The sequence below is a fragment of the Cololabis saira genome, chromosome 19, assembly GCF_033807715.1.
Source record: "Cololabis saira isolate AMF1-May2022 chromosome 19, fColSai1.1, whole genome shotgun sequence".
NCBI classification, from domain to species: Eukaryota; Metazoa; Chordata; class Actinopteri; order Beloniformes; family Belonidae; genus Cololabis; species Cololabis saira.
The window spans coordinates 13,815,274-13,834,348 of NC_084605.1; the positions used below are offsets into that span (position 1 = coordinate 13,815,274).

At 42.2% G+C, this 19,075-nt stretch overlaps 1 protein-coding gene across 42 annotated transcripts in view; it reads right to left on the bottom strand.

The window, feature by feature from the left end:
• The window catches only part of LOC133419626 (ankyrin-3-like), a 209,266-nt gene that overhangs the window by 60,259 nt on the left and 129,932 nt on the right, over positions 1–19,075 (bottom strand). For 31 of the 42 annotated variants that reach the window (XR_009770549.1, XM_061708909.1, XM_061708901.1 and 28 more), the window contains 16 exons: positions 18,817–18,915; positions 17,165–17,263; positions 16,862–17,059; positions 14,591–14,689; positions 14,323–14,421; positions 11,150–11,248; positions 9,017–9,214; positions 5,883–5,981; positions 5,648–5,746; positions 4,433–4,630; positions 4,068–4,166; positions 2,905–3,003; positions 2,666–2,764; positions 2,471–2,566; positions 1,007–1,079; positions 463–522 (listed from right to left, as the gene is read on the bottom strand). Coding sequence is in view for 41 of the 42 variants with exons in the window: in XM_061708909.1 (XP_061564893.1) it covers positions 463–522; positions 1,007–1,079; positions 2,471–2,566; positions 2,666–2,764; positions 2,905–3,003; positions 4,068–4,166; positions 4,433–4,630; positions 5,648–5,746; positions 5,883–5,981; positions 9,017–9,214; positions 11,150–11,248; positions 14,323–14,421; positions 14,591–14,689; positions 16,862–17,059; positions 17,165–17,263; positions 18,817–18,915 (1,813 nt within the window). In the remaining variant the exon portion in view is untranslated. The remainder of the gene's footprint in view (positions 1–462; positions 523–1,006; positions 1,080–2,470; positions 2,567–2,665; positions 2,765–2,904; positions 3,004–4,067; positions 4,167–4,432; positions 4,631–5,647; positions 5,747–5,882; positions 5,982–9,016; positions 9,215–11,149; positions 11,249–14,322; positions 14,422–14,590; positions 14,690–16,861; positions 17,060–17,164; positions 17,264–18,816; positions 18,916–19,075) is intronic. The other 11 variants (XM_061708920.1, XM_061708914.1, XM_061708916.1 and 8 more) reach the window with 3 other exon arrangements.

Here is a 19,075-nt window from a genome sequence, read left to right on the forward strand (position 1 = left end):
AAACTACAATGGCTTCGGCGCTGATGAGCCCCCGAAGACAAAGAGAATGTGCCGTCTACTCCACGGCATGAAAAGAGATCTGCTATTCGCTCCACAATGCCCTGTGCCGACAGTTGGCACGGCAACCAGGGGAAAGGCATACACCCCACTTTTTAATACTCGCAAGTACTGAAAGATTTTCAAATCCAGTGTGAGCAAGACAAAGGTGGGAGCAGCTGTGCTAGAGCACAAGTAGAAGAGAAAAGGAAAAGAAAGCAGCTGTTACATTAAACCTTTTTACAGCTTTCTTGCATATATGAGACAGAAAACCAAGTTATACCTCACTCATTTACTAAATAAGGTGCATAAAACAGAATAAAGAGGAGGAAAAAGAGCAAAAAGAGATTAGAAATTTAAAGAACAGAGGACTGGCATGCAGGAGGAACAGAAAAAAGAAGAAAATAATGTAGAGATAAAAAATACCTTCTTCCACATCAGAAAAATAGTCCTCTGTGATCATTTCAGGAACATTGGCTGTACGGACTGTGTTTGGATTGAAGAAAGAGTTAAGAGGGAAAAAAAACAAAAAGAAAAACAAAAATTATGGAGAAATCATATTAACAACTAGATGATATTACGCAAAGGAAAATGAAAGTGATGAGTGGACGTTTCTCATAGCTGGATATCTCGATTTGACACCTAAAACACACTCGTTAATGGAAACAATTATGTAATACATCGAAATCTAGAAAATCACTATAATAATGATGACAATAATTGCTAAAAAAAACCCATTAGACTTTTGTTTTCTGAAAACAAAAAAGCAGAACTTTCACGAGCCAAGAGACGAGCGCTGGGATATCACCCCATCCTCGGCCAGAAACCAAATATGAGTCAGGCTGATATTTTATAGCTCTTGGCTCTCTGCTCAGGATTTCTGAGGCTAGCTTGTGTGGACAGAACCGGGTTTAATGTCTGACTTAAACAACATTAAGAGGTAACATACAGCTGCTTGGTGAGGCCTTACCGTCGTCGTCAGACATGTCCAGGACCTCGTTCATGGTCTCGGGGACGTTCATCTTGTGCTTCTCCATCACAGTCTGTGGAACAGAGATATGCTCTTAACAATGTGCTGTTGTTGTCTTCCCTCTCATTTTATGGTCAAGAAGAGCCACGTCTTACTAAGATATAAACATATACATAGCATGCTATAGCCCCAAAATGTTAGTATGATAGTTTCATCACAGACTTGCAGATGTGAAGGTCTAAAATTACACTAAAATTACACAAATTTGTGTGCACAAGAGACACGACTCTAATCCAATAGAAAAAATACATGATTCTTTCCTGGAAATCGCTGCATGGACTTGGGAATATTTATAAAAACAGCTATTACTGAGCATATTTCATGAGTGTGCCTGTAAGTACGAGCTAAAACAAAGAGAAAAGCATGAATCAACCAGCTGTAGAAATATTGTTACTTTCTCTGGGAAAATTGTCCTGTGGCATGAGGAATTAAACTTTTAAATTATTAAAAAAAAATCATGGATAATGTGTCCTCCGGGCTAGAAAGAGGGGATTTAGGTTGTTACCAGCTTACAGCCCAAAAGCCAACTTCAGTAATGGTGCGGTGGGAGCATGAGCGCACACAGCATAGATAACTTGCACATATGTCAATATGCCATTAACGCTTAGCAACATAAGCTGTGTTTCCAATAACGGCGGCCTGGGATAAAACCTGGGAGGCTGGGAATGTAACAGGGCCATTCTCCTCGTCTATACTCTCAGTCGTTTCTCCATTTACAGGGACAGACCCAGTAGGATCTAGTGACTTCACAAAGTATCACCTGGTAGCAATAGCACAACACTTTTACTGTTTGATAACTGACAATAAACAAATGAAAAGACGATGGCAGAGATGGAAGATGCTTCCGTTTGCTGTTTGCATACAAAGGAATGGTACAATTGCACCCAACTGGGACATTATGTCCTACTCATAGCATATCCAGTCAGAACTGAAACACCTTCCCCATCCTGGCCTTAAAGAGTGACTGTCAGTGAGATGGTGTCCTAAATTAGTGTCTAGGGTGACTCCATTTTTACACCTCGCCTTGTTGCATGTGTCTGTAGAAGTGTCCTTTTCAGAATGCAGAACTTGGGGATGATATTTTTTGCAATTCTTTATGTTTTTAAGATTCTGTTTAGCTATGTATGTTTTTTTTTTTTTTTTATAGATAGTGGGCACGCTACTTCTACAGGAGGAACGTAACTTTCCACATCTTGTAGTGGAGAAGATTATAACTTTACCAAATGGCGAGGAGGCAGTGATGCACCAGTAGGGTTATATTTGCTTATAAAGTTATCATATTTTTATCATAATGTAATTATAATAATTAATTGGTTTATATTATTCTACTTGATTTCTGGAAGAAAAAAACAAAAACAATAGACCAATATTTTTAAAAACAGAATTTAAGCAACAAATACTGACCTTAGTGGTCAGAGTCTCCTCTGTGACCACCTTGAGCGTGTCAACCACAGAGATGTAGCCCAGCCTCCTGGCGATGGACAGCGCACTGTTCCCATTCTGGAGGAAAAAAAAGATGAAATAAAGGAGGTAAGTGACAGATATTCCTGGTTTAGAGACACAGGCCATGATAGCAGATTTCTCTCTGAGTTTACTGACAGCGGTGAGCTCGTTGGGTGATGCTCCATGCGCAAGCAGTAAGTTAATGATGTGCGTGTGTCCCTGCTGTGCAGCTTGGTGGAGAGGGGTGTAACCATTCTGCAGAGGACAGAGGAAATTAGAGACACACACAATACAAATTAGAAAATATACCTCCATGCTGTGATCGACACAGAGAGTGACACAATGTGAGCAGAGGAAGTGTGATATTAAGCTTCTGGTCTGTACTCAGCTCTTACCCGGGTCTTAGCGTTGACCTTCACCTGATTCTTCAGCAAGAAGTTGACCATCTTTACGTTGCCATAGTGACAGGCCACATGGAGAGGAGTGTATCCCAGCTGATGACATGGAAAAATGTTTTAGACAATCTTTTTTTTTTCAGATATTTTTAAGGAGTGAACACTTTGTTGTACTTAATTGTAAAATTAGGAAACAACAGTATACCGGTTCATTTTCTTCAGGGTTTTTACAGCAGGTCTGATATAAAGGCTACCATGATGCAGTGGAGCAGGATTGTAATGCAAGCAGAAGCCGTCAAACTTGTAAGCCTCTAAATAGGCGTACAAGGATACGTTTCACCTCAAATGACCCAACTCTGCATCAAACTGAGCATCTGACAATTCCGCTGGATCTGTTTTGCTTACTTGGCAGAAATGCATCTTTTCTGGATGAAACTTACAGATTTGACACAATTAAATTGAAGATAAATAATTGGATTATAGCTTTGTGAAGAGCACATTTGAAAGGGGAGCGCTGCACATGTTGAAGTGTTTACGTCTCTACATCAACAATGTTGGGTTGTGGTTGTCAAGTAACTTACATTTACTCCCTGGAGTCATTCAAACAGTGTGTGAGTCACACAACATTGTTTAATTTTGCTTAGAGCCAACACTGCAGAGGCAACGACTACTACACACCAGCGACGAGAGGCCGAGTTAAGGACGCTGTCAAGACCACCTCATTTTTCACAAACTTTAACCAGAGACAGCTGGGATTATTGTTTGTATCGCTGCCAAACCTTTTTTTATGCATGCCGACTCCCTCCCTCCCAATGACAATTGCAAACGTTGATAAGCAAGCATATCAGGAAGGTTGACTGAAATATTTAAATTCTGCGGTGAATGTTTGGTTTGTTTCCCATCGCAGCAGTCAGACTCTGTTTGCACTGTTAGTGTGCTTCATCTGAGCTGGTCTGAGAGCTGTTAATGAGTGACCTCGGTGGACATGTTCCCAGCACCTTTGACTTCATTTAGTCGTGGTTTTCAAACCTTATCTTACATATTAGGTGTTTGTTTATATCTTTCAGGTGTGGCTGGGATCGATCGCATATTATATGATCATTATATGATCGCTAAATAAAGTCAACACTTGAAGCTCTAGGACAAGAGGACTCTGTCTTTACCTTGGTCTCAGGGTCGATAACAGCCCCCTGGTTGACTAAAATCTCTGCAACGTTGACTTTGTCCTCTTGTGCGGCCAGATGGAGCGGAGTCAGCCCAGACTGATGATCCAGACACAGACAGAGACGGGTAAACCCACATTCAGCATTCAAAAGGACAGAAGTACAGCTACTTAAAGGCTGTGAAAAGCATCAAAAACCGAATGCCAGAAGTAGTAATCGTGGAAATGACGGTCTAAGGAAAAAACGTATTTCTTATTTCTGTTGAATACATGCCTACTGTTTGCAGATGCAGATGACGTTGAGTGCCATGTCTGCCAACACATCCAGTGTAGAAAAAAACAACCAAAGGCGGTTTTTAGTCGCACCTTATTGCCCATGTTAATTGGAGAGTCCCGCGCCAGCAGCAGCGTCACGATGTCCATGTTTCCTTCCTGAGCTGCAAGGTGGAGAGGAGTGATGCCCTGCCGCGTGACTGTGTTGGTGGAGGCGCCGTACTCCAGCAATGTGGTGGTTATCTCCATCTGATTCTTCTTGGCTGCAATGTGGAGTGGCGTGTAGCCGTTCTGGAAACAGAAGAGGAGGCGTGATGTTTCTCCCGCAACACACTCGTCCACTCAGAAGAAAAGTCATTGTTCTTGAATAATTTTTGGGGGTTTTATTTCAACAAAATTCAACATTTGCATTTCAAAGACAGTGTAAGAGGCCGTTTAAGAGAAAATAGTAATTTACTGGCTGTTTCTGACGTAGCTTGGTTGATACAGAAACAACCAATCAAATGTCTTCCTGCTTAAGTGAGGCACACGCTACGAAACATCTTCACCCCCACGGACGATTTCAGTGGCTAGCTCTCGCTGTCTGGCCGCCAGTTGATTGGCTGAAGCCTAAAAAAATGAAAATGTTTCCACTTTTGATGGAAGCAACATTACCACGACTACGAAAGCCTCGTTTAAGTTCGGGGCTAACGTCATCCCATTCATTGGCTCTGTGAAAATGTCCTACACCTCCACACCAGGCCCCGCTGAATTCTTTCAAAATCACATTTGAGACCTCAAAGGACTCGAAAAGGAAGAAAAAGACCCCCGCACCTTAATAAATGAAGACATCTTGTTTTGTTTTTGAATAAATGCAATTATAGCGCAAAATTCAGGCCAATGCTTCTCCATTATTCTAGGTCTTTGTGCCAAAGCAGTGCTACGCTAACACCCTGCAAGTTATGTCCTTGTGCACATTATGTATAATCGGATGGAACAATACTATCTATTGTCAAAGCACTACATTTTAAAAGGTGAAAATACACTTTTAGCAATTAAAGATCACCAAATAAGGATGTTAACAAGCTTCAAAATCGTGATTTTTGGCAGGAGGGGGCTCATTAGAAGCATTAACTAAAATCCATCGCCTGAAACGCTGTTGATTCAGTATCGTACTGTGGATGGAGTTAGTTTTAGATGATGGTGCCGGGGTGGAAGGGGCTTCCAACAGCGTTATCGGACTAAAACTAGGCCAGTATTGCTCCCACTTTTGGTGCACCGGGTGACATTCAATGAAAACAGGACAAACACGCCGTGAGCGGCTCTTACCTTGGCAGCAGAATGTGGTGAAGCTCTCTGGTTGAGCAGGAGCAGCGCCACCTTCTGATTATCATAGTGAGCTGCCACATGCAGTGGAGTTAGTCCACTCTGGACACACATACAGTAAACTGTTAGAAGGTGACACACACATGTAAAGGAGAGTGCAGTATGAGCAGCTGTGACATCCACAGGGATCCTCCCTTTTCCCACATTCAGCATTTTCTGCTCTTGTAACGTGCTTCACCTTCCCAGCTGCATCAGGTGGAGCTTTCTTCTGCAGCAGCAGGTTCGCCACCTCCAGCTTCCCGTACTTTGCTGCAACGTGTAAAGGAGTGAAGCCCTTCTGGAGAAACAAAACACAAGAGTGTAACACCAAGTTTGGGAGCTGTAGGATGATTGTTGCTCTTTCTGCTGGGTTGTATCTAACACACGGCCACCACACAAGGCCTCCTGAGTTATGTGCACCGTTACAGTATGTCATGACAACATGGAGGAATTATTACTGCACGCTTAAAACTTACAAAATATAACTGTTCAGGGTGGGGAAGCGGGACATGTGTTGCATCAGATTCTTTAGCAATGAGGGAAGGCAGATGCTTGAGCACTGTTTAGAGCAGGACTCTGACTGCCCTGTGTATTGCATGCGCTCGTCGATGCACGCAGAGGTGGACAGAGTACTCGACCCCAGTACTTGAGTAAGAGTACAAATACTACTGGTTAAAATGTACTCCGTTACAAGTAAAAGTAGCTCAGTCAAAATATTACTCGAGTAAGAGTAGAAAAGTACTTGCTTTTAAAGGTACTTAAGTATCCAAAAGTAAATGCTTTTAAATTTACTTTAAGTAAAAGTAAGGGTAAGAGTAAATTTCTTATTTTCCACATCAGTAAATTACTATATTTTTTCTAAATTAATTTAAGGATCTTTTAACTATTGTTTCTGAGAATTAACTCTTTGAAACCAGCTGCACTGATGTGCTGCTTTTAGAACCACAATGTTATATAAAACCTGCAGAAACACCAAAAACAAATCAAATGAATGGGAACATAAGAGGACAGCAGATGATGCAGAGTTTATTAACAATCATGAACTGAAACCAAATGAACCTGCACCATCCAACTAAGTCTGGATCCCCCTCAGAGACCACTGCTTTACAAAAAACTACATCTCTGCTTTCAATAACTCAATGTTGAAGTCACTTAACTTTACAGGAAGGACATGTACCAGTACAATATAGCAATATAGAGCATAACAAACTGTCTCCCCATGTCTGTCTTGTCTGTCTCTGTGCCTGTCTCCCAATATCCGTCTAAAAATAGGATTTTAGGGAAGAAGAAAAAAGAGCAGACCTGAAAGTAACGAGTACTTTTCAGCCTTCCTAGAAATTTACTCGAGTAAAAGTAAAAAATATTTGTCTTGGAAATGTATTCAAGTAAGAGTAATAAGTACCAAAGAAATCTAATACTCAAGTAAAGTACAAATCCTCTGGATATGTACTTAAGTACAGTACTCAAGTAAATTTACTCCGTTACTGTCCACCACTGCATGCACGCATGCAAACAGAGAGGAGTCTAATAGTTTTGAGATTTAAACTGGCCTCCTGGTTAAACAGTTGTGGGAGGGGATGGGAGTAAATTCAAGCCTCAAAAGCTGAACGTTGATGATTATTCCAATTATTCCTGCTTGTCTTTATTAAACTCCAGTGAATTCCTCAGATATGTAATACCTGATATCGTACAGTGTAGTTTCATGTCTTTCACTCAGTACGTTTCCATTCACAGTCAAGTCGAATTATAGCTCAACTGGGCCCCTAAATTGGATTACTGGCTTTGCCCCAGCGTATAAGCGCATGTGGCGACTAAAGGATGTCGTCCTCCACTACAGTAGGTGGTGATGTTCCCCCTTTAAGAATATTTGTATTTGTTTTTTTGTGCCATGCACAATAATAAATGACAAATGTATTTTTTGGCAGGCAGTGAGGACCTTTACAGCTCTGTAAATTCTGTACTTCCTTCGACTTTATTGGGTTTTTCTTGGTCCGTTCGAGCCCAACTGCACTGCAAAAACAGCCCGTCTAGAAATAAGCCCAATATTCCTAAATCTGGTCAAATTGTCTGATATTAAGCCAAAATATCTCTGATGGTGGGGTGAGAAAAAGACTATTGACTGGAGTCCATCAAACTAGTAAAATAGTCCAGCCACTTGGCAAAAAGTAGGACTCATTTTCCAGAAATAAGGTCTTTTTTAGCTTTCTTAGGAATTAGTTTTTGCTGTGTGAAAACATACTGTACTTGTAAAAGGAATTAAATCCCCTCCTGCATGATCTCAGTGGGGTTTCCTGACTCCGATGTCAGTAAAGGGAACATGTTTGTACTATTTACAGTACTTTAAAGTGCTGGTAGTGTTTTAAAACAGCATTCTGTAAGGAACTGACCATCATCTCACCCACAGAATGAAGGAAGGAAAAACAAAACAGGAGTGTGTCAAGGATTATTGATAGTTTCATGGAGTTTAGCAGGAAAAAAAGTCCAAATTAACTTGAATTTATATAATTTCACTTAGAAATTAAATGGTTGAACGAGCTAATCAATCAGAAATGTGCTCACTTTAGTAGAATGTTGCAGACACATTCAGAAAAATGTGACGCCAGCTGTTTAACTGCTGTCTAAGCACTTTCTTGCCTTACCCCGTCTCCACTAAACAGCTACATAAACAACTGAAATGAGCCACAAAACACAGCTGATACCCACACTTAACAAAGCCTAAGCACAATGGAAATCATTTGAAATGACCTTCATCAGATTCCTGCCTCCAACTCTTTCTAACTTTACTTTTACTGACTTGTTGATTACAAAATCCTTCTTTCTACTCTCTTTCACACAATTGTTACAAATTGTGCTGTTGGGACACCTTCATTTTGCTGTTAAGACGCCCAGAACGCCAAAGATCTTCGAGAGTCGATGTAAAAGAAAAACATCTGTGCTAACAATCGCCTGGGAGTCTTCTTAAATTAGTGAACTCTCTGATGACGAACAGCAGTTTCAGCTGGCATGCTACAGTAACGCTCCACAAAACCTGGATCCCAACAGCGTTCTGGACTCGTGTTTCGCCCGAGCGCTGTGACCCAATTCTTCCACTGGCAAACACTCAGCTGTAACTGGGAATTCCCACAATCTCCATCATCTCGAAGCTTCACACTGTACATTTAAAAATGTCCACATTCTTCCTACTAAAAGCAGAACAAAGGTGACCAAAAGCATAGTAACCAAACTGAATTTTCAGGTTTCAATACCGTTTTTAATACAGGTTTACTGATCTGTGTGCTTCACCATCCGTGGAAACACACCCTCATTGCTTTCGAGTGTGCGCTTGCTCCTTACCTTTGTAGTGATGTCCAGACTTGCTCCGTGCTCCAGCAGAGCGGCAGCCACGTCTCTGTGTCCCTCCCTGGCAGCCAGGTGCAGAGGTGTGTATCCAGAGTGCGTCGTGGCATCCGGGCACGCTCCGTTGGAGAGCAGCAGCTGCACGATGTCTTGCTTCCCGAGACGACTGGAAATGTGCAGCGGAGTTTGATCATCCTGACACCCAAAACCCCGGGAAGAGGCACGTTAGTGACACAAGGTCATGGTCAGAGAAGCTGTTAGTGGCTGTCTGAATGGACTCATCATTGAATCTCAAACCACTGAAACTGCTTTATGTTTTCTTTTACATCCACCAGTGTAGGGCTGGGCGATATGGACCAAAAGTCATATCTCGATATTTTCTAGCTGAATGGCGATACTCGATATATATCGATATTTTTTCTGTGCCATAATTGGGGTTTCCCCCAAAGCATTATAGCATAGCATCTCTGTTAGCTTCATTTTTTTCTGAGGCAAACCCTTAAAAAAAGTCAGTTTTAATACAAAGCCTCGTGCCAAAGGTCACACAGGTATGCACAATATCAAAATGTATAAAATAAATGAAATAAAAATAAACTACCTGCATATATAGAATAAAAATGCTTCTTGAATAAAATAAAACAAATATCCCTTTCCTGTATAACAATTAAATTAAAATACCCTGTGCAATTAATACAATGTAGACAGTATCAGGCAGACTTTTCCACTGAGGTTGACAGTTGTGCAAATCTCAAATAAAACATTCAAGTCAATTTGTCCCAAAATAAGCTATATCAAATTTGTAAAAAAAAAAAAAAAAAAAGTTTTTTTTTTTTAATAATCGATATAAATGATATTGTCTCGTACCATATCGCGTTTGAAAATATATCGATATATATTAAAATCTCGATATATCGCCCAGCCCTACACCAGTGACCAGGCACTCATTTGGAGTCTGGTTCCCCAGTTCAACAGACTCATGTCAGATGCTCAGCGCTAACACAGCTAAAGCACAGTGACCCTGTCAAACACATTTGAATGAAGGATTCACCTAAAACAAGGCACAAGTGTCTTTCTAGGGATATCAGAGGGACACATGACGAAGCACATTTGCATAATTGTGTCACGCGTGTTGAGAAAGGTGAACTGGTGTGGAGGTTTCAGAGCCTGCATGTGCTGCGTGTGCTAGCAGTGGAAAACCCCGAGAGCTTGCAGGGTATAATTTGGGGGAACTGATGTTCCTGCGGTCGTTAGAGCCGGTAGTAAAGTTCTATAAGTTACAATCGTGGGCTCCTCTGGACATTATTGCTTCTCAGAAACCAGTCGGCGTGCAGCCATCAGGCTAAGGGTACTTTACCTCCTTGTGTGGAGTTAGAGGCTAAATGGTGTATTTATGGATTTACCGAGGGCACGCGAAAGCGAAGCATCGTGGCTTGTTTTGAACGTCTTTAAGGAGGAATGTTCAGCTGCTTTATGTTATTTATGAATAACATGAGCCGACTGGGGTTTTTATAAGGGCAACTTTAGGAGGCGATAGAGATGGAGAGTGAAAAAAATAATATGCCAATTTTCTAAACTTTACACAATTTCCTGAGCTCTTAGTGTAAAAACGAATACATGCTTTTGTCAAATACCACTGAGGGAGTACAAAAGCTTAGTTTTTAATCAAGTCTCTTTAGCACCGTTCACAGGAGCTATTTTTAGGAGTTGGAGTCAGGCGCTCCGATCGGCTCCACCTCCATCTTTTTGGAGTGTGTCGCTTTTGAAATCTGTGTTACGACTTTACACTACACAGTTCTGAGGTCTGGTAAATACGGCGTTCAGAGAAGTTGTTGACCGGAAGCTGAAACTGGATCATTTTCCTGAGATGCAGATCTGTGATGTCACAGAACCCTGGACATTTGAACGAGTCACTTAAAGATCAAATATCTGACTTTCTGGTTGTCTTTTTTACTAATTTGGCCTTTTAAAAGGACATGAACTTACAAACTGAAATGATGAGCATAATGTGGGCTCTTCAGCAGGAGGACATATGAAAAAAGATACACATCCATCACATTTAATGACTCTAACATGCAACGTCTAAAATGAGGAATTGTGCAGTGAAATACAAACATGACAGTCCCAGTGTACCTTAGCCTTTGCATCGACTCGTGCTCCGTTTTGAACCAAATATCGGATCACATCCGACTGCCCGGCCCTGGCGGCCATGTGGAGCGCTGTTTCCCCCCTCTGAAATACACACACATGCAAAACAACGGTGGGTTGGTAGTAGATCTGAAGCTGGAGTGCTGCTCCAGGTCCCCGTCTGCCCCCGTTTCCTCGGGACGACACGCTCAAACAACAATCCCCTCTCTATTAAAATGCACACAGAGGAGGGGAGGTAGGAAAGGGAAAGAAAGAGGGGGACAGAAGGACCCCCTTTGCTTTCCACGCCCAACTCCCCATAATAACGTCCCATAATTTTCTGTTTCTACGGTAACCTGGCCACAGATTGAGAGTGGGCGACCAAACACTCGGGGCCGAGGAGTTGACTGAGCTCTGCTGTTTCCCTCCTTTTTTTTCTCCCCTCTTTTCCCGCGGCTGTCTGTTTATTAATCTCTTTCTTTCAGCCTCTCTCGGTTCTCTCTTCCGCTCTAATGTGGCTCCAGAGATAACAGTCGGAGTTTGGAGCTTCCCAACACAACGTGAGCCTCTCCCGGTGCAAACACATGGCATTAATAACCTCTTCTCCCGCTGAGATTTTCTCTGCTGTCGGCACTAATTGCAGCAGTTCTGGAGATTGTAGGAACAGCGGATGTTTCGGATCTGTGGGCCTCAGAGAGAGAGAAAAAAAAAAAAACGCTGTAAACACGAACATACACAGTTTTATTTTGTTGTTTATCCATCTGATGAATCTGCATCCAGCTATATTGTGCGTTTCTGAGCTCCTCTTTAGCTGCTAAATGGTCTCCAGCTACCCGTCTCTGGCTCGGTGCCGGAGAGCTTGTGCACTGCACAGGATTTTATTGTCCTCTAACAATGACCAGAAATGTCATAAAGCCTGATAAAATGCTGTAGTCATCTGTGTTATATGCTGTGACTTCAGCTTAATGAGCTAAATCTACTTCAGGCATCTAGAGGTAAAAAAAAAAAGAATCTAATAAAATCTAATTATCACCAGGATCTTTAGATCTGATGGATTCATGTCCATCCATATGTATCAGCAGCGTCTTCTTGCATTTAGGCTGTTCAATTTTACATTTGAATCTGTATTGAATCTGGTGTTTCCTAGTAGTTTTTGGGAAATATTATTATTATACATATATACACATTTGATCAAGAAGTGTTAATGATCTTGACACCTGAAACAAACACCCTAGAATAAACACTATGATCTGTTAGATAGATAGAAAAAACTAAAAAACTAAACTGAGGTAGAAAAGAAAAGAGGTCAAAGACAAAAACATCTCTCTTTTCTTCATGAACTTGTGAGTTACAATATGATACAAATAGCTTTGAAATACATTCATAGATGAATAAATAGCACAAATTGCATTGAACTTATGAAGAGGAAATGTAGGACACAAGCTGCAAGACGGCAAAAAAGCTCTCCCAGAGTTGTGAACTCGGATGCACGGTGTGTCACTCAACCTGCTAGCAAAAAGCTGGACCTGGTTTCGGATGTGTTGATGAGGGGGAGAAGAGGAGGGGAAGAAGTGGGTCCGTGACAGGATCAGAAATGAAGAAGATTCGGGGGAGTCCAGGCTCGTGGAGGAGCTGCAGCTCTACAGACACTGTTGTCAGGTGTACGTCTAAAAGTCTTCCAAGCCACGTCCCAGCATGCCTCTGTGTCTGTACGGTGGAGCTCGGGGAAGTGAAACACCGTCAGGCCGAGCTTTGCCTTCGTTGGAGTCTCAGGTTCTCTGCAATGGGGAGCGCTGATATGTCGCCACAGAGCGCCGTGCCAAAGCTGAACTCATGTCAGGCTCCAGGACGCCCGTCCTCGCGCTGAGGTCAGACTGAGCAGCGCTGCCATGTCTTGTTCAACTTGGAGCTAGAAATGGTTCTATAACAGAGCGCATTCAGCCAATGTCCCAAGATATAACAAAGACCTACAAATGGCCCCGTTTTCCAGAAGTGGAACAAAGCCGCCAGCAAGAGCTGCACCTTTGTTCTGAAGGCATCTGTTAACAGTCATGGACACTCGGACATCCATGATGTGTCCACACCAGAGGACAGAAAACACAGGAAGATCTGCCACCATCAGTAAATCTCCCGCCGACACTGAGACAGGACGGAGATAGGTAGCGCAGCAGGAAACAGTCCTACCCCTCCTACCAGCTGTAGTCTATCATGTAATGGAAAAACAACCATACTGCACATTACAGGAGGAAACCTCCGCGGTCAGACATCGAGGAGGGACAATCACATTCCATATTTTCCGCACTATAAGGCGCACTGTTACAACCAAAAACGTAATAACGGCCAATAACGTAATAACTGCCAATAATGTAATAATTTTGGCCATTTCAAATGTAATAAAGCCAATAGTGTAATAATGTGCCAATAATGTAATAAAACTTTTGAGTCAATAATGTAATAACTTTTTGCCGATAATGTAATAATTTTGTAATAATTTTGTAATACCAGGCCAATAACGTAATAACCAGCCAATAATGTAATGCCTTATTACATTATCGGCAAAAAGTTATTACGTTATTGGCTCAAATGTTTTATTACATTATTGGCACATTATTACACTATTGGCCTTATTACATTTGAAATGGCCAAAATTATTACGTTATTGGCAGTTATTACGTTATTGGCCATTATTACGTTTTTGGTTGTAACACGCACCTAAAAGCCTTTAATTTTCTCAAAAACCGGCAGTGCGCCTTATATATGATCATTACGGTAATTTCTGTTACTGTAGTCAGGGGGATTGTAGCTACTGTAGTTGGTGTTGCCAAAATAATGGCGCTAAAAACGTCATAATGGCGACTTTGACAAGACGGAGCAAAGCTGGTTTTAATTTTGTTAATAAAGTTTGACATACGGTATTTTTCTTCTTGTTTTTTTTTTTTTGCATTTGCTGTAGGATTTTGTAGAATTTCCTGTAGCGCAGCTCCATCAATGTGGTGCGCCTTATAGTGCAGAAAATACGGTACTTGCACGGGTCTTAGGTTGTTGAGCTGTCCTAATGTCCAACCAAACTGAACTACCGGATAACATCCTTAATCTACATTTCCAGGTACTTTAGAGGAACAACATTCAAAGTGCTAAATCAGAGAAAGTAAAACAAACGAGGGGCTCCCTGAACTCACCACATTGCTTGTGTTGGGTGACGCGCCGTGGTGGATGAGCTGGTGGACGATGTTCTCATGTCCCATAAATGCGGCGACGTGGATCGGTGTCAGACCAGACTGCAGGGGGAGACGCGCAGAGGAGGGGAGAGGAGAGGGAAGTGAAGGAATAAAACAAACCGCAAACTATTACAGACTTCTTTCTCCTATTTCTAGGAGACGGGGAAGAGAAAACACTAATCACAGGGATGGTGTTGGCCCTGAACGTGTCCACCAGCACCCGTCCTACCTCTGTGACTGCCTGTATGGACGCCCCGTGCTTCAGAAGCAACTCCATCACCTTAACTCGGTTTTTCTTGCAGGCAATGTGCAGGGGGGTGAAACCATTCTAAGAGACAAAAACACACACAAATAAACACTTTAAAAAGTATAAAAGTAGTCCAGAAGTCTTTGTGTGTCTTTGTAGGTCCTGCAGAGCTGGCAGAGGACAGGTCTGGAGCACCGAATGGAAAGTACATTACAAGGAGGAACTTTTTTCTTTTACCCTCCTCTCTCAGTCTCTCTCCCTCTCTGTCTCTATCTCTCTCCTTCTCAGAAACCCTGTGCATGTGCACCAGACATATGTGTGGCAGTAATCATGTCCACTCTAAGACACACCGAGGGAGATCATTTTCCCTCCAGCTTGCTTCGCTCCTGCCAACATGTACAGACTACCTCCCTCCCTCCTTGCGTCATCACTCGCTCTCTTGCTCTCCTGACTTTGAGGTTTCTGGCTCACTCTGATGACTTCATTTTCCTCTCTGCTGCCCCCCCCCCCCCCCCCCCCCCCCCCATCCCCATAAGCTGTAAAGTCCCACTGCACTAACCACACCCAGACTTCTTCCATTACAGAGCAGATGCTGGCCTCGCAGGGGCAGGGATGGTAAAATCCCGCTTTCACGTTTTCTTCATTAATTCCCATCATGTTTTTTTCTCCCATTCTCTGCCTTCCCTTCTTTCTTTAAGTCCTTTTTTTACTTTGTGATGTAAATGTTAGTGAATGAGGTACGACAGTAATTAAAGTTGTAACTGAAAATATGTTAACTTTGACATCTTCTATGTTAATTCATGCTCTTTCCTCATTAATTATTTTTCATTTGTTAATATACCTTACACCCATTTTTTTTTTTTTATTTCCAACAGTGTCCAACACAATTGACTGCTATTAAGGACAGAAAAACCACACAGCAGTGTAATTCCAGACTGTTGATGTCAACGGGTTTCTGTCATGATGGTTTGGATGTAAAACCAGTTCAAGTCTCTGAGGAGCAAAACAGTTTTTCTATTTTATCAACCAATATTTGAGAAAACTCATTGAAATGTTTGAAACAAGGTTCCTTAATTGAAAGACTAGAAGATATTTGGATGTTTATCTCTTTATAGTGCATTGCATCATTAAAACATTTAACAACACCAAAGAAATGTCAGGGTGTATAACCCAAACTCGACACCCACGAGATCCGATTCTTCTGCATCGAAACCCACCATTAAATGGTATCCGATATGAAAAGGAACTACATTTATACATTTTTACAAGACTAACATAAGAAAAAAGTGACCTTACGTTAACCTTTAAGGACAAGTCTGGGCTCAGTGGCATCTGGGATGGACGTCACGCCGGGAAAATATGTTTTGTGGTCAGACGAATCGGTATTCCAGATATGTTTGTGGGGAGAAACGGCAGCTTGTACTCTGGACCGAGGACAAGACGGACCACACAGGCCCTCGTCAGCTACCAGACTAAAAGCTCCGTGATGGCCCCTGGCAAACCTCAATCACGCTTCTGCGATCGCAGCATGGATGCAGGAAAGTACTGAGATTCTAGAGCACCAGACGCTGCAGTCGGGGACGCATTTGTCAACAAGACAGAGCAGAGCTGCAATTTACGCGCATAAAGAGAACACATGGCTGAGGAAGAGGAGAGTACAGACACTGGGCTAGACTGCAGTCCTGACGTGTCCCCAGAATATTTGGATAATTTTGACACTGAAATAGTGATGAATCCTTGCTGTTGGACAGCTTAAGACTTGTTTGCAGCAATAATGGAACAAGATAAGAACTGCAACTTTCAACCGCTGGGTGTGATTGGTGCCACGACGCCTTTTTAAGTGCCGTGAGAAGAAATGTGAATAATAAAACATGTGGAAGCTTTACTGTTCCAATTTTTTGTATGGTGTTGAGAATCTGATATGCAAAAATGGAAAGTAGTTCACCAAGTCCATTTGATCCCAGTTTTTTTCTGGCTTGGCGTTGTATTTGCTTATTTGTATTTTTTTCCCAATTTTTTGTACGGTTTTGAGGATCTGAAATGCAAAAGTTGATGTATAGTAAGAAATTAAATGAGGCTCACTAAAAAAATATGATGTATTAGGTTCAAAAGGAAAAAAAATGCAAAGTCCAGAAGAGTAAAGAGATTTATAGAAATAGATGTCAGAGGAGACTATCCTTGCTTGGCTAAACAGTGTTATGCCAACCACTGGGGTTGTATTTGCTCAGTTGTATTTTCTCCCTCGGTCCTCACCAGTGCTTTTGCGTTAGGGTTAGCCTTCTTGTCCACGATGACCTTTGCCACTTTGTAGTGTCCACAGTGGGCCGCCACGTGCAGCGCCGTCAGGTAATCGTTGGTCACGTCGTCCACGGGCACGTCGTGGTGCAGCAGCAGCTGGACGCAGTTGAGGTGGTCGCCCTGCGTCGCCATGTGAAGAGGAGACAGACCGTTCTGGAAGGAAGGAGGAAAAAGGCTTTAATCGTGCCTGGAACTTGCTAATGATATGAGGAAGTGAGCCAGGAAAAGGTGGCGAGGAATGGGAAGTTGCTGGTGCACCTTGGTCTTGGACAGTATGGGTGCTCCTCTGTCCAGGAGCAACTCCAACACCTGCTCGTGGCCGCTCCGGGCTCCGCAGTGAAGGGGCGTCAGACCATCCTGGGAAAACAAGCCGCTACCTTTGAACTCCACAACACAACCAACAATCTCTCTTGAAGTGACAGACGGGGCAAGACCAGACACCGCCAGCCCAGCTTCATGCACACACAGCTGGGAGGGGATTTGGATAATAAGTATGTGTCTAAGCAAAAAATCCCTCATTTAAAGCAGAAAAAGTCACCCAGAGAGTAAAATAAGTAACTAACTAAGCCCTTTGTTACTCCGAGAAGATGAAGTGCACAAGCTACAGTTTGTGTTTTAAGAGACACAAACTTATCACGTAACAACTTATTTCATAAAATTGACTTTATATAAATCTGGTTGTATTTTTATTCAAATACAGGCATGAATAAAACCTACTACCCCCTCTCTTTCGATCCTATGTTTTATGATCAGAGCAGGGCCATAGTATTAAGTAGGCAAATACAACCTGAGATAAACAGAAAAGATACAACCTTTACTTTCACTGTTCTGTTATTTAGTTGAACAAAAATGAACTCAAAAATAAAATATATGGGCAACACTAAGAACCCCCTATAATTCAATAGCTTGCAGATCCCCATTTAGCATCAATAACTTCAAGTAGTCGTCTTCTGTATCCCATTGTTAGTCTTTGGCTCGTTCCTCTTTACCACGTCGCCTCAGTTCATTGACGTTTTTGGAGATTCACTGACGCGCCGCCCTCTGACGGTCCAGCCACAGCATTTAAACCAGGCTGAGGTCTGAATTTTGATTAGGCCATTCCAAAACACTGATTGCAGATTTGCTGCTTCGTGCAATTGCCCTTTTGTACGACCCCATTTCAGCCAAACTATGGCTGTCAGATCCTCTCCTGTTCACCTCGAGAGTACTTCCCTTGACAGACGAGTTCACGGTTCACTGCATGGTGCTTAGGTCCTACAGCTGCAATGCTGAAAGGATGCATTTGATTTTTGTCAAACATGGCCTGAGGGACTAATGCCAAGCAATATTATCCCAAAGGTCTGGAGGTTTGTTCAGACTCAGCTGTGTAAACCTCATTTTCTTTCTAGAAAGAAGGGGCTTATTTCTGGAAAACCACCTTGGTTCAGTCTTCCTCTAATCAGATTCTCGTGGTCTTATAGCTCTAAGCTTTCGTTGCATTTTTGTCATCTGATCTAGGGGTAATTTACTAGGACGTCTGTTTGTTGATATTGGCAACGTTCTTGAATACTTCACACTTGTGAATAATCATTTCATCACAGTGCAACATTGAAGTCAAAGCTGTTTGGAAGTGGTGTTATAACCCCTCTGACACTGATGAGCAACAACAGGTGCTTCTCTAGGATCAGTGATTTCCCTCCTGGGCTCCTCCAAACCACTAAAAAGCTAAAAACAATCCACTTTTGCAGAAGTCTATACCTGCAGATAGTCATTCATCAAGGCCTGATAATAATTCACCTAACTGCCATTTACCTTCTTAAATCCTGAAAGGGGTACTTAGTATTGCCCACGCTATTTTTTTGTTTTATTTTTCTCGACTTAGAAAAACCCCCACATTTCTAATCCGTTTTAACACAGAGGGCTGCGTGTACCTTTGTTCGTGCATCTATCTTGCCCCCTCTCTCCAGCAGCAGCCGCACCATGTTGCTGTTCCCACGTTTGGATGCTACGTGCAGGGGCGTTATGTCATTCTGCAGGAAAAGAAAAGCAACCCTGTCACTCAGTCGCACAGGAAACACAGGAAAACTGCAGCAACCAGTACAAATTAAAATAAAATAAAATAACTTACTGGGAACAAAACCCCTGCCTAATTCTGTTTGAGGTGCATCTATGTAGCCGGGGCTACAAGAC